This window comes from Amphiura filiformis, chromosome 8 (genome assembly GCF_039555335.1).
Source record: "Amphiura filiformis chromosome 8, Afil_fr2py, whole genome shotgun sequence".
NCBI classification, from domain to species: Eukaryota; Metazoa; Echinodermata; class Ophiuroidea; order Amphilepidida; family Amphiuridae; genus Amphiura; species Amphiura filiformis.
In genome coordinates this window covers 17846678-17862879 of record NC_092635.1, presented here as the reverse complement: position 1 = coordinate 17862879, position 16202 = coordinate 17846678, and the positions used below count along the sequence as shown (strand labels likewise).

The 16202-nt window shown below is 36.0% G+C and overlaps 1 protein-coding gene across 1 annotated transcript; it reads right to left on the bottom strand.

Annotated features, from left to right (window-relative positions):
- Nucleotides 1-239: 239 nt before the first annotated feature.
- Nucleotides 240-13897, bottom strand: LOC140158729 (large ribosomal subunit protein uL30-like). The gene is given in 8 exon segments (XM_072181924.1): nt 240-635; nt 638-694; nt 6093-6202; nt 7359-7384; nt 7386-7497; nt 7999-8165; nt 10393-10498; nt 13867-13897. Coding segments are annotated over 8 exon segments (738 nt in total). The 5' UTR covers nt 13878-13897; the 3' UTR covers nt 240-486.
- Between the last annotated feature and the right edge of the window lie 2305 nt (nt 13898-16202).

Here is a 16202-nt window from a genome sequence, read left to right as displayed (position 1 = left end):
ATTTTACAATACAGGCCACAATTGCCTCATCCCAATGGCATAATTCAATAACCTCAATTAAACAATCATAGTTCAAAATTCGACCTCAAGTAGCCGAGTATGAGTTTCTGCACCCAAATTTTTAAAGGTCATTCAATGAATGTACAAATGTATTGGGGTTAAAGAACTGTGCCTGGTGGATGAGCATGTTGTGGATCCTAGTGACTAGAGGCAAGGAACAACACACAAAGTACACAAAATTATACATTAGACTTGAAAAGTTTGCAAATTTTATTTTTAACAAACTTTTCTTGCTTGTAAACTCTTCTTGGATGAAAGTAGGCATGATGGGTCAGTTTTGATGAATTGTTTTCTTTTGTGTTATTTCTAAGACCTGTCAAGGTAATCACAAACCCCAAAGCATTCGATGGGCCATTCCTTTTACATGATTACCAAATACAGCCAAGGATTTTGTTTCATTATCAGTTCATGAGTCTTTGAGACAACTTAATTCATTCTCTGGATCAATGCGTTGACGAGATCTTCCCTGTTTCCAAAGTCACCTCCCTCCACAAAGTGGTTGCCCTTCTTGCGGTATCCGCGACGTGGTGAGCTGAGCTTGAATGGCCACAGGAAGTTGTTCACAAATCTGAAGTTTTTCCTACTGTGAAGATCTCATGGATCACATCTTCCATACAGATGATGTTGAAGCGTCCTATTTATTAAAACAGACAGAAAAAAGTAATGTTAAATTCAGCATTCTGACATGGTGGGATGGCAGAAACTTGATCGATCTCAATGACAGGCATGAGAATGATCACCCATGAAAAAACCTGAAAAGTTTGAAAAAGCCTGAAAAGTGCGTCAAATGAGGCCCAAAACGGGCTGAAATTAAAAAAAGTGCAAAAATTTGGACCACAAAAAAGCAGGAAATCCTGCAAAAGCAGGATGATTCTCATGCCTGCAATGAGGCTCATACTGGAGAAAGTTCAGAAACAGGGTCAGAATTTTGGGGTGAATCAGATAATCGATTCTCGCAAAGAGATTTGTGTGAATCAAAGTTGATTCCCGCAAACGTTTGTAGTTTACACATCAGTTGATTTGCGGGAATCAAATTATACCCGCAAATTTATTCTGCAAGAATCAAGATTGATTCTCGCACTGTGAAACAAAATTCTGACCCTGCAGAAAGGAGCAAACAAAAGGTGATTCTACATTCACCATGTTGTCTGTAATGTGTGAAGTCAAAAGTTGAAATAGTTCATCTATTTGTACGACCTCCATTGATTTAATTTCCCATGCAAGTTATACCCTGCCAAGAACATTTTACCACATGATTTCCTGATGGTTTTCCTCAACATTTGAGAGTTATTACTTAAAATAATGTTAGTAACACACATTTCCCTTGGAATGTGGACTGATTTATTAGCCAGATGGGTCAAAGTCGGGGTGACACAGATTGAATGTGACACTTGCTTCACTTCAACAGAGGAAAGCTGTAGACATCACTAATTTCGTTTAAAGACATAATGTATGATTTCCGTCAAATTTTAATGTTGTTTTTTACCCCAAATTTTGAAATATTATTAGTCATAAATTGCTCTGCTAACCTACAAACGCAACATACATTGGGAGTGGGACATGTCTAAACATTTAACATTACAAACATAGCAAAGAATCGGGTTTGGAAAAAATTAACCAATTTCATATTAATTATCAGATCGTACATTATGGCCTTAAGCGGTACGAACAGAAACATGGTGTGATTACAAGCCCAGAGGTTATGTACTCCTCTGGGCTATACAAGACACATATTTTTTCTTCCTTAAATCCAGATTGCAGGGTCAAATTAACTCATATCTTGGAATAAGGATAAGGCCATGTGTTTTGAACTGGTACACTGATAGCCTGGAGCTGTGACATTGGCGCGAGATTTTTTTACATTCTTGCCAATTTTAGTTCACATCATGATACCCTATATAGGTAAAATAAATATCAAATTAAAGCTATTGATGAGCTCTTTAAAATGGTACCATAGGTTTGCACATACCATGTAAACTTCTAAAGTTAGGACTGTTAAAGTGAACAAATGACAGGGTGGAGCCGTGGCTCCCACACGGTGGCTCCCACACGGTGGCTCCCACACGTCAAAATTTAGAATGGGATTCTGCTAATTTACCAATAGCTTGTTACCTACCTGAAATGATTTAACTCAGCTAATTTAACTTTCATTTCATCATTGGCATATGTGCATTATTAAAGATAACTGTATAATTTAGGCCTATAATCAGTTTATTAAAGTTTAGAGGTTGGAAGTTGATGGAGCCCTGGAGCAGAATTACGACTGTTGCCTTGCAGAAAGGCAAAATGTTCATACCGCAAAATTGGTAAAATCATGTCGTATGTATTCTAGTTGGTGAAATTATTAATTAATACTTTTTATTATTATAAGTGCAATTGAAAAATACTTTTGCTTGTCCCTATAGTAAGTTAAAAGCAATTAAGTTTTAGAATTGTTTGGGCTGGAGCCTTAAATGCGAAGAAAAAGAAGGACAAAAGTGCTGAGCAAAATTTGCAATAAAAATCAAATCTGAACTGAACACTCTGGTAATTATTTTGGCAAAAATCACAACAGAGTGAATGTGACACTGACCTAGGCCTAGTTTACCATGTGTAAGATCAATAATGCCACCATCACAGGCTATGTGGAACCCTTTTGTTCCATCATATTTGGAACAGATACTGAAGAATTTGATGATGACAATATGGGCATTTCTGAGGAATTGATAAAGAGACAATGATTCACTTACAAACTTAATTCGGAAAGACTCTGTTGTAGCACTAAAGCCATCATCAGATAGTAACAGAGAATATTTTCTCTTTCATGTTACATCTGATGGTGTCATCACTCATCAAACTAACTGAAACTATCCATGTTTCAGAATATGGACACACCTAATTTCCCGGTGCAAAAGTTATTGAAGGCTATTGGCTCTATACTAAAACCACCAAAGAAGATTGCTTTTATAAGAAACTTATGAAGGAAACCATAGTGCCCAAGGAAAGTGTTCTTTAGGCCTATGTAGGTGTGGATTTACAAGACAGAGGAAATTCACCAGAGTTGTACCTTCTGAAGTCCGTAGATGAATGCGAGATCATGTGTTCCATTTCCGTGTAACATACCGGTACTAGATTCTCTCTTTAAACTGCCCCATTATTACAAAAGATTGTTAAATTTTCCTTTATCAATCAGTTAGAAAACATTGTACATGTCTTTTTGTGCAAAATTGTGTCTTGTAACATAAATTGTAATTATTTGTACATGCATTATCAATATCATTAAGGGGGTACTACACCCCTACCCAATTTTGTGCCCATTTTTGCATTTTTCTCAAAATTATAGCGCATTGGGGACAAGTAAGATATGTATATTATAGGGGCAAGGACTACAACTACTGCACTGGAAATTTTATTTCAGCACAGACAACAGTTGTGGAGTTACAGTCAAAAATGAGGGAAAACCAATATTTGATCAATAAATCAATAACTACTTGCTTTGAGTTGCTGAATTTTCAGTACAGTAGTTGTAGTCCTTGCCCCTATAATATACATATCTTACTTGTCACCAATGTGCTATAATTTTGAGAAAAATGCAAAAATAGGCACAAAATTGGACAGGGGTGTAGTACCCCCTTAAGAGTTTGAAAACAATTTGTACATTTTTATGCTTTCCCACAAAATGTTTGCGCCATGGAAAATCTATAGCAGGTAGCATAGTAAAAGTACACATTTTCTGAAAGCTCTAGCTCTATAGAGCTCAAATATAATGTTCTTTTTGATGTGGGGTATAAGATCAACAACAAAAAATCACACAAAATTCAGAAAAATTTTCATAAAAAATCTCACTTTCTTCTTGCAATATCTTCCTAACCAGTAGCCCCCATAAAAAACAATGTCATTTTTGGATTCCTTGTGAAATTTCCTTGCAGAATATGTATACTTTTCCTGTAGTAGCGTACACAACCACTGAAATAATTAGTTTTAAATGAAAATTGGCGTATTTCTCGGAACAGAAAAAGTGAACTTTTCATGTCACGCGAAAATTTACCAGTTCAAAACGCGTGGCCATAAGGATAATAAGCCTTTTTGAAATATGGCGGGCATAAAAGGAGAGGGCATACTTTAATTTGGGTAATCTTTTGTCAGCTGAGAAAAATACAAAAGATTGCCCAAATTAAAGTATGCCCTCTCCTTTTATGCCCGCCATATTTCAAAGAGGCTAATGGGTCTCAATGCGAGGTAGAAAAATTACAATCGGACCATCCACCTTTAAAGTACTACACCCTGCTCAATTTTGTTTATTTTTTGCATTTTTCTCAAAAATTATAGCGCATTGGTGACAACTAAGATATGTATATTATAGGGGCAAGGACTACAACTACTGCACTGGAAATTTTATTTCAACACAGACAAAAGTTGTGGAGTTACAGTCAAAAATGAGGGAAAACCAATATTTGATCAATAAATCAATAACTACTTGCCTTGAGTTCCTGAATTTTCAGTGCAATAGTTGTAGTCCTTGCCCCTATAATATACATAGCTTACTTGTCACCAATGCGCTATAATTTTTGAGAAAAATGCAAAAATAGGCACAAAATTGGCCAGGGGTGTAGTACCCCCTTAACTTCATATATAAAATTGACCAAAATGTACATGCGCATACTGGGAAATTCTGAATTTCATCCAGGGTCTTCTGATTTTGACTACACCCATATTATGAAATCCAGTGCTCAAAGATGTGGATACATACATGAGATATAATTATATGTGGGTTCAAAATGGAGCCATCAAGGAAATGAGGAATTAGTGTAGATATAATATGGGTGGTAGTGTTCCACAACATTTACTACTACCAAGCCTACCTCCCTTGTTGCCTACTATGCTAGACATGACAAAAACCAGCTACTTAATGCCATGCTGGTGTTGATTGGTGGTTGTGGGACATTTATTTTTTGAAGACAAACACCGATTAAGAAATCAAAGCATTACCAACATGCTCTGCAAATATTAGACCAAATTAGGGGCGTTGATTCGACTCAAGCCTAAAAAGTGATACAAACTGACTTAGTTCAACGGACACTATCTACATAGACTTGCACATAAAACACCTTTTTTACAAGAAGGCCAAAGCTAAAAATGCACATTTACTTTAACTTTGCCTGTTGTTTTTCAAACATACAAGGATTTCATTCCATAATTCATTAACCAGTGCCTGTTCTTTGAAACATAAAATGTCTGCTCAGTAGGAAAGGTGTGTGTGCATTTGTGTGTGGGTGGGCATGTTTACGTGTTATTAGAGTTGACATAATCATGATATCTCAGAACTTTCAGCAAATGCTAAGTGGTATGTTGTTTACACGTCATAAGGCTGCTGGCATTCAGCCTACAGGTAAGTCATGGCATTTCTTCAATTTTATGTTATTTTAGTACTGGAGATAAAGATCTAATAAATCTATGTTTGGCAAGCAATGCTCCACGATGGATCTGTGTTGCACCCGATGTTTATAAACAGGTGAATTCAACCGCTCATGCATGAGACTGTTCAGCATGGAAACAGATCAACCACATTAAACATATTGTTTAGCAAAGTATTTCTGAAGTTAAACTGATTTTGACTAACTTGGGAGTTACCACCTCTCCTGGTTTATAACGAATACATTCACCCCAAAAACTTTAGAATACGGTACATCCTAATGTCGAGTAACCATATTGAAACTTGCATCTATTTTATATGGCTACAAATTTCTCACATGAAGTGCTTGACCTGTATTATAATGCACTTTATTCTGTAAAAAGTTAAGTGTGAAAGGTATTCCAGAATTATTCTTGAAAAGTTTTAAAGAAAATACCAGTTTCATACCCATACATCAATCTTGGCCTAATCAGTGTGAACATAATATTGGCACCCAATATAGAAATATGTTCTTCTTGTGGAAGGGAATAAAAATGCAGAGGAAACATGTAGCTGAAAATGGTGCATGAATTGACACCTGGCAGGTGTACAAGTATGCGAGTGTTCATTCTCATAATGAGAATTGGCATGCATGTCTTACCCAAGCTCTTTTCAATGATATCGTTGTCAGAAAGAGGCTTGCGAGCTCCCTTCACCTTGCCAAATCCACGCTTGTAGATCAGCTCTCTCACAGACTTCAGGTTGGGGTATCTGCACAGAAAATTAAAGCATTGAATCTCATCAACAGAGGGCACTGTAACTTACTGTTTATAATATTATGACAAGGCTTAATGTAACAAGAGTACATGTAGTAATACATCCATTGGGCTATTCCAGTTGAATCCACACACTCTATGGAAGACACTGCCTCAAACTTCTACACAGGGAGTGTGAATTTCAAATGGGACTAGCTGAATGGGTGACTTCATTTGAAATTAACAACCCCTCACCCCTGTGTGTTCCATAGGGGGTGCATGGATTTCAACTTGAATAGCCAAGTGCATGACTGATTGTTTCAAAATTTGCCTACATGAACAGGCTTTACCGTTTGAAATTTGCAGGAGAGCTTTTAATCGCTCTCCTTGAGTGCTACAGGAGAGCACTAGGAGAGCATTTTTACTGTACTGTATTATTATGTGTTTATTATTGTTACACTTAAAGGTAGGCGAGCAATAAAAAGCTCTCAGCTTTATTTGAGGGGAGTGATGGGGAGCAATCACTCTAGCTCTCCTCAAATGGCAAAGCCTGCATGAGGCTCTTTGTACCATTCAATTCACAAATTCTGCTTGCAATTTACAAATTACTTCACAATGAGTCTGGCCAGTGGTGATCAACAGAAATTGGGGAACAACCCAAAAGGTACATGACATCATATAGGCTACAAATGTAACTAGTTTTGTTTCGTAGCTGAACCCTCCCTCCCAGTATAGGAAAATCTTAATCAACATTTTCACACCCTCCCTCCTTAACAAAACTAGTTTCATTTATAAGATGCCATTGATCTATTGTGTTGTTCCCTTAGTCAGGTAAGAGATCCAAATGTTAAACATTTTCCAAATCACATTTTAACTCCAATCACCTTGTTTAAAGTACCCCAGCTTGGAAAGGGTCAAACCACCATATAAAAAAATTTGTTAACTTTTAAAAACAGAATGTCCCACTTGGTCAGTTCTCCACAGAAGAATTAATAATACACCTGTTACTTTGATGACGGACAGAACAGAATTTACATTGATAAATTTTAACCGTGACTAATTCCCCAAGGAACTTGAACCAAAAGTGGGGGTTCACTTAATTAATCCAAACAAGAGGGTCACACTCTGTCCTTGAAAGAAAATATTGATGTTCACACTTGATAGGTACTTACCCCCAAGCAACGCACGGCTCCACAAGACTTAATCATGTTGAGTGTGGCTTTGTTTAGGCGGATGAAAGTGGCATTGTGGATCTGTCTCAAACGCAGAAGTCGTAGGATCTTCTTCACTCTGGGGCTAACACCCATGATACTGAAACAAAAATACACAATCATTTTATTAAACACTTTGAGCTAGGAAGTACCTTACTTAAGCCTTGAAATAAGCAGACTGGAACCAGCATTTGTTTTTGAAAATTGTTCCGTTTCACATGGAATTTACAAGAACCAGGAGCAATTTTTGAAGAACCAGGAGGAATTTGTAAATCCTTTTCTGCATGATTGTAGTTGATCAACTTGTTACGTTATTAAATCTCAATAATCATGTCTTCAGATTTTGTAAAATTTTTTGTGGTTAGGGTTAAATAGAGAGAAACTGAATAGCAAAGCTGTAAAAAGGAGAAAAAAATAGAGAAAGAATGGAATGGACTTTTACATACTAGGTAGGGTAAAAACACTTGCCAAAGCAAGCCAGTCGCCAGTGAAACAACAGTACACAATGAATGATTAACACAAAATTCTCAGGGCATTGGGATTTAAGCTTGTATCAACATATTTAATGTTAAAAAGCTTTCTCTGTACTAGCCCTACTTACCCTCTGATCCTAATGACAAATCCTAGTCTAGCCTCTCCAGGTACATAGAAGTTGCCAGCTTTTCTTGCAACCCTACTGAGTCGAATCTGGTCTCTCTCACGGCTACGGTACTCTTTGATGTAAGTCTCTGCCCTCTTGAAGCATTCTTTCCTCTTGGCAGCACGTTTCTGAAAACAAATTAACAAATGAGGCATCACTAATTATTATTTGAAGTCATAAACTTTGTCTAAAACATGCAACATAGATTCAACTGTATCACTTTTAACATCGGTCTACTTTTTGGCGTAGTGGTAAAAGCCTAACAATTCCCACTGATCATAAGCTGATGAAACTATTTAAGACACGGTTTCAGATTTGAAGCAGGTTTGACTGCCAAAAATGGCAAAATATAAAGTTTCAAAAAATATTGTTTTAAATATGTTTTCTAGACTGAAATTTTGTGCAGAATTCATTTCTGAAGTCAGAAATGCACAATCTGTCATTGTTTTCCTGATATGAGCATTACAGTAGAGGCATATATATGCTTTTGACGGAAATAAAAATATGAGATCCATAAGTGACAACATCATCACAACATATTTGAACTCTATTGGCACACTTATAAAGGCTCTGCAAGGCTCACATCATGTTGTAGTGCAAGTCTGACATCTAATTGGTGCACACACATTGAATATAGGTCACATGATTGCACAATATTACGGTACTAATTGTTCCCGATTTTGCTCAAAAAATGGGGTGGCGAAGTCAATTTGATAAAAAATTAGAACTCAAAAATGTGCATTTTAGCACAAGTTTGATACTATATCCCTGTAGTACTGTATCATGGGAAAAACTGATTAGTTTTTCTGAAGTCAGAAATGCAAAATCTGTCATTGTTTTCCTGATATGAGCATTACAGTAGAGGCATATGCTTTTGACGGAAATAAAATATGAGATCCATAAGTGACAACATCATCACAACATATTTGAACTCTATTGGCACACTTATAAAGGCTCTGCAAGGCTCACATCATGTTGTAGTGCAAGTCTGACATCTGACTGGTGCACACACATTGAATATAGGTCACATGATTGCGCAATATTACAGACCTAATTGTTCCCGATTTTGCTCAAAAATGGGGTGGCGAGTCAATTTGATAAAAAAATTAGAACTCAAAAAATATGCATTTTAGCACAAGTTTGGTACTATATCCCTGTAGTACTGTATCATGGGAATAACTGATTAGTTTTTTAAACATGTCGCCCTCATATTGTTTTTTTTTTTTGCGATTTTTCGAAATGCCGAATTTTACGTAATTTACAGATGTCACAAATTGATAAAAAAATTAGAAAAGAAAATTGAGAAGGAATGTAAAGATATTAATGTTATACCCAAGTAGGAACTTATACTGTGCATAACTGATTAGTTTTTCAAGCCTATAGGTCTTGTAGTTTTCTTGTAATCCCGATTTTTATAAATGGCGGGAATTTTTACACACATCAAAATTTTAAGGGGTAGGGGAAACATTTTTACATTTTGCAAGTCTTTCCCTTAGTTAAAATGAACTAAGTTAGGTATCAAATGAAAGCCCATTCAATACTGCATAGACTGGTAGGTCAACCATCACTGTAGCACCTTCCTATCAAGAGTTATGATTTTTCAAATAAATTTTTTTGCCGAAAATGGCTTATTTTGGCATGTCAATTGTCACAAGGCATGTCATATTTGAATGATTCTGGCGCGCAAATGATTAAGTCAATCACAAAACAAATACCTGAATCCATCAAATAGTACCCTCAGCTGATATGTTAACATTTTAAAGGGCCATATCTATGTATATTGTAGACTCTATGAGTATACAAAGTTGGCATGTGAAAATTTTTGTCACCCAAAAAGTGTGTTTTTCGGACAAAATCGGCCACAAAACAACATTTTGTAGCAAAACGATGTACGATGCACGAAAAAAAACAAAAAAATCATGTTCTACAAACAATTTTACCCTAGAAAAGACACCTTAGAAATTAAACATAGCTGTTTTCACTCTGGGGTGAATTTTTACACACTTTGGCAGTGAAACCTGCTTCAAATCTGAGACCATGTCTTAACAGCTTTCCTAAACATCCTTCAGGCATGGGACTACGCATTTATGAAAAAGTCTGGAAAAGCGTGTAAAATTGGCCAAAAACACCTGAATATGGGCTGAAAATAAATAAAACTGCGGGAATTTTGACATCAAAAAATCCTGGTTCCAGAGTTTTGGCTGGAAATTTTCCTGCCTGAGGATTCCTTATCAGGAGAGAGATGTGTACATCGGCTTAACATTGCCTACAATTTTAGCGTGCGCAGTCAAGGCCTGTGTCTCTAATTATTTCAGCAACACTATTTACATTGCAAACAGAAATTACAATTCTCACCTTCCTAGCTAGAAGGTTAGCTTGAGCATCCTTGGCACGATCTCTTTGTTGCTTCTTTCTTCTTTTCAGAAGAGTTTCTGGCGTAGTGGGCAGCTTCTTGGATTCACTAAAAAGGAAGACAACGTAAAAACAGTAGTTAATTAAATACCATGTACCTGTACCTTACAAGCTTCATGCGTCTCTTTCTCTTCCAGCACTTGAAAAGAGCCAGAATTGACATCTACTAGCCCTCCTCAGTTTTCACAGGCACAAACTCAAATAGTAAAACTTTTGATTAAAAAAAAAAAAATTGATTTTTTTTTATTTAAATCAGATTTTATTTAAATCAATTTTTTTTATTCCAAGAACTGCTATACCCCATGATAAAGAGTACCAGTGGCATGGTCAGAAATTTGGCGAGAATCCATTCTCGCAAAGATATTCGTCAACAAAATTGCAAGAATGTAAATGGATTCTCGTAAATATTTCAATTAAGAAAGTTATATATGGCGAGAATCCCTGGATTCTTGCAAAATTCCACTGGAGAATCCAAAAGGATTCTCGCACTTGGTTGCAAATTTCTGACTATGCAGTGGAATGCTAGTTACATGCACAATCTTACCAGGTATTTACAAAAAATCAAAACATTTTTTTACACATGAAAATATCACAGAAAAAAATTTGGTAAAATTTGTAAATTATGTACAGTGTCAATGGAGCAGTTTTGTTAGTGCAGAGACAAAATTATTAAGTGTCAGGCATAGATGAAAAAGATAACAGACCGCGTACAAGCAATCAAAGTTTCAGCATCACCGATTGTTAGACACGGCACGATTGAATATGCGAGAATTCACAGCATTACAATGCACGGGGACATTCACTTTGACTGTTGATCATAATTAGCAGAGGTGATACAAACCCACCCTTTTTATTTTATACCCTTTATACTAGTTACCAAATCTCTGAAACCCATGCTTTTTGTAAGCGTGGTTACTGATCATAAGTAAGCATTGTCTGATTTTAGATTTTTGGTCATCCGTATAAATCCCCAAAGTCGGGATTTCTCAGAATTTCAAGTATCAAAAAGTAACATATGGTCGTGCGTCATGAATTGGGGTATAGGAAAAGGTGGCGGTGTTACATTTTTACATTTTTTTCAGGACATTCTATACCAGAACTCAAGAATGGAGAGGGGTACTGAACTAGTTTTGGTTTCATTTTGTTTCTAATTTATCTAGCTAACATTTTGAAAGTAACAACTTCACACTACATTTCCTTCTTGAGATATTGCAATTCAAACGAAGTAGTGTCAGGGGTGGCGGCGAATACGGTTGAGGCGAATACGGTTGAGGCATGTGTTAAAGTATAGGGAATATTGATTTTTAGTGCCTCTCAAATTTATTTTTTACTCTAACTTTGTAACCCAGCAAGGTATTGGGATGGATTATGTACCATTGTTTTGGTATTTATGTCTAGTTGGTAATGTGACCAATTTTACTCCAAGCTAGTTTAATTTGTTGTAAATGTGCTGCATTTCGTGTCATGGGTTCTAGGCTTTTCCTATACGTTACTGTACTAAGCATGCATATGCTCAAATGTTCTGAATGTCATATTTCTTGAATAAGTTACACTACTTCTGTAAAAGTTATCATTTCTTAGAAGCAAATTTGATGAGGAATTCAAATATGCCATTGGTTTTTGTGTAGGGCATGAAGGGAAAAAGTTTTGATTGAAAATATAATAAAAATCATAAAAATTTTGTACGACTTTTGAACACCCTGTATCTCAGTTAGGCAACATAACTCATCATTACAAGTTTGCTTTTTTTTAAAGTCTACAATGTTATTAGCACATCTAAAAAGTTTTAACAGACTAGGTGTTTATGTTAGTAAATAAGAGAGGAACAAAATTGTATACTTTTTGAACCAAAGTTTAACTTTTCCACCCTATATGACATTTGTGGCACCCTGTATATTTACCAAATATTTGTATGTGTGTATTCCTGGTACTCTAAGCGTTACAGTGATGTATAATTTGATAGGGTTTCGATGAACAGAATATGAATTAGATCAGTTTAAGTACAAAAACATGTAAATTGTTGAATTTTTTAGTATGTAACGCATTTGGCCCCCAATTCATAGCGCACGACCATATAAATTTTACCAATCAATTTCAACAAGTACCGGTACATGATACTCCAATTCGGATTCTGAAATGGATTGATGGTGCAGATAGTGATAAAATGGACCGGTAGCGCCGATATTCAGTCTTCCGAACATTTGAAAAAGTAATGTTGTAAGCTTTGGTCACAAACACTGCAAAAGGGTGGGGGTTCAATTTTTGATAAAAAGAGTGTCTGTCTGAAAAGCATTGGGGGATATAAAGGGGGTTGACCCTGAAACTGTGCTAGAACGCTCCTAAACAGGTAATCGGGAGCGCTATCGGTAACGCTCCTTAAATTTCCCAAGTAATTACAATTCCCTACCTGGTTAAAACCTATAATTTTTTAGAAAAATGCAAAAATAGGCACCAAAATTGGCCAGGGCCAGGGGTGTAGTACCCCCTTAAATTTTGTCATTTCATGCATTTCAAGGTAATTGAATACCAAATTTAAGTAGTTTATTGTTCATGTGTTAAATTTATTAAATTGAGAAGGGATTTATTATAATTATGTAAACAACATTATGAACATACCGAGTTGGAAATTTACAGGAGCTAGCAAATACAAATAGCTCTTCTGGAGCTTTTAGCTTTTTAGGGCATGAATCATTGAATGAGACTGAGAGAACGTCAGTAGTAGTACTATAGCCAAAATATTAAATTCTCGATCATGAGAGCCAACTTGTTTGCGCCGATCGTACTACACAAATACCGGCGCTTACGGCGCAAACACAGGCTCACAGCTTTTGAGAATTGACCAATCACACGGTCGTTGCTAGGGCAGGCAAGGTCAAGGTTCGGTCATGCAGGTCGCGCGATCGTGTTATTCTATGAAAAGTATGCTGACGCAGAAGGTACATCCTCTCATGATCGAGAAATTGTTATTTTGGCTATAGCGGAGAGCATGACTGATGAGAGAGTGATTGCTCTTGCTCTCCTCAAAAAAGACAAAATCAAATTAAAAGCATGAAAAGACAGTGCCCCTGTCATGCCTGTTAATAAGATTATGATTGAGGACAACGTATAAATTCCTTGTACTTGCACGAGTAGAATAATTGATTGGCAATATTGTATCATCATATCTTCAGTGTATTATCTGAAATCATGTGATTCACTCGATCTGCACTCAGCACTGTGTCATGGCAGCATTGACCATGTTGACGTATCGACACATCGTCTCATTTTTTTCATTCAAATATAGCATCATTTCATTTCAAAATTTGCAGACAATATCAAAGCGGTGTATTTATGCAAGAAATGGACCCCGTGAATAATTCCATTATTTACAGCACGTAGATTGATACAGATTTTGAAACACCGAATTTCACTACACACCTGTCCGCCATCTTGCCTTGGTGGAAAAGGACATCCGCAGGGTTGCCAAATCTTTTTAGCCCAAGTCGCGGGTATTAGCAGTGAAATGTCGCCCAAATAGCCAAAAAATCGCCCAAAATTTTAAAGTCGATTTAGGGGGGTTCTACACCCCCCTTTTATTTTGAAATTTTTGGAAAATGCTGAAATAAATTCTAAAAAACAACAAAAACTGAACAAACTGAAAAAAAAAATAAAATAAAAAAAGCGGAAGAAAAATTTAAAGTCGATTTGAGGGGGGTTCTATACCCCCCTTTATTTTGGAATTTTTGGGAAAAGCTGAAATAAATTTTTAAAAAGTAACAAAAAATGAAAAAAGTTTGAAAAAAAAGAAGAAAAATTAAAAGACGGCTCAGGGGGGTTCTACACCCCTTTCTTTCTATTTTTTTAATGCTGAAATAAATTATAAAAAAACCTAACAAAAACAGATTTTTGTTATAGGCCTAGGCCTACTGTAAGGAAAATTTATTTGTGAATTTTTGTGGAAATATTGAAATAAATTACAAACTAACAAAATTGAAGAAAAAAAACAAATGTTTAAACTGCAAATTGAAATAATGAAAAACTAACAAACATTTTCAAAAATTTAAGAAAAAAATAAACTGCAAGGAAAATAAAATCAAAGTATTCTAGGTGGGAAATGCTGAAACAAATTAAAAATTATATAAAAAAAATGCCAGGAAAACAATCACATTTATTAATAGACATGCCATTCATTGCAATATAGGGGGGTAGGCCTACAAAAAAATTGCCTTCAGCTGAGTGATAACAACATGTGCATGTAATATTTTTAATTAAATTCAAAACAGCCAGTACTTTTGATCAGCATGCCGTTTCAAAAGAATATGTGCGGTAGGTGTTTACACATTTTTATTTCAAAAGAACCGCCAACGGGAAAAAAACTTAATGTTGAAGTAGAAACTTAAACTTTGCACCCCGCTGACACTAAGAAGCTACTGAGTATTTAGATCGGAATATTCGAAGGATAATCCTCCAGCTCAAGTGGTCTTTAGCAACAACATGGGATGCGATTAACCAGCCCCCTCCCTGTGCGTGCCATTGTCATGGGAAGCACACTGACCACAGAGTGTTTTGTAACTTTTGCTTATTGAATTAGTTGTTTGGTGCTTTTGTTGAATGACCATTGAAAGAATTGGCAATCATGATCAAAAAATAAGTTTTGAAGTCGGCTTTGTCACAAATCGCCCAACATTTAATACATTTCGCGGGTGAGATTTTCAAAGTAGCCCAAATGTCGCGAAATCGCGGGAGCACTTTCTTTGTCGCGGGACGGAAGTTGAAAATCGCCCAATTGGGCGACCAAATCGCGGGTTTGGCAACCCTGGACATCCGGGAACTTTTTACGAAACGCAATCACAAATTAAACAAGAAATGTCTTTAAAAAACAACGCCATGGATGAAGTTCATGTTTCATACTAAAATAAATCCCGGGTAGGTTAGGTATTGTATTTTCATTATCTAAATCCAATATTTTATTGAAAAATAACACTTTGATGCTTTACAAAATTCATTCTACAAATCATACTACTTGATTTATGCTTTTTGTTATTTAGTTGCAACTATTGAGTAATTTGTACAGCGAGTGGATACTACTAAGAGAACTGGAGGATTTACCAAGATTGGTGGGACAAATATTAACAATCTAAGGTCAGTGGCGTAGCACTTTAATCAGGAAATTAGCAAGAATTATGGCCAAAATTCATTTCTATTAAGACCAAATTAGTAATAAAAAAAGCAAATTTTTCTCAGTAATAACCCGTTACCATTTTCTCTCTTGGGCCACTGTATTGCCAAATTTAAACGTAGGCCTATTTACTTTTTTTAATTATTTTTCTTTGATATATTTGAAAGTGTACTTTTCTTTGAAAGTACACTTTTTTTCGATGGGGTGCGTCGCACCACTCGCACCTACCCCCATTTTCGTTTGGTGGATTTGGGCCCCCGCCCCATACGGGCTTGCCCCCCCCCCCCTGGAAAAAAATCCCAGCTACGCCACTGTCTAAGGTACGCAGATGACACTGTCCTGATAGCTACATCTGAGTCAGATCTTCAACAAATAGTCAACAAAGTTGTGACTGAAACTGAGAAGAAAGGACTGTTCGCGATTATTTTTTTCGTACATCATATTCATAATTTGTAACGCATACGTGTAAAAGCAGATGATTTTTCAGAAAATATTATTTTTTCAGTGAGTTTTGCTTTATTCCGTGTTTGATTTTGAAAAACGGAAAAAAAATCAAAATTTACAAATATGATGTACGAAAAAAATAATCGCAGCC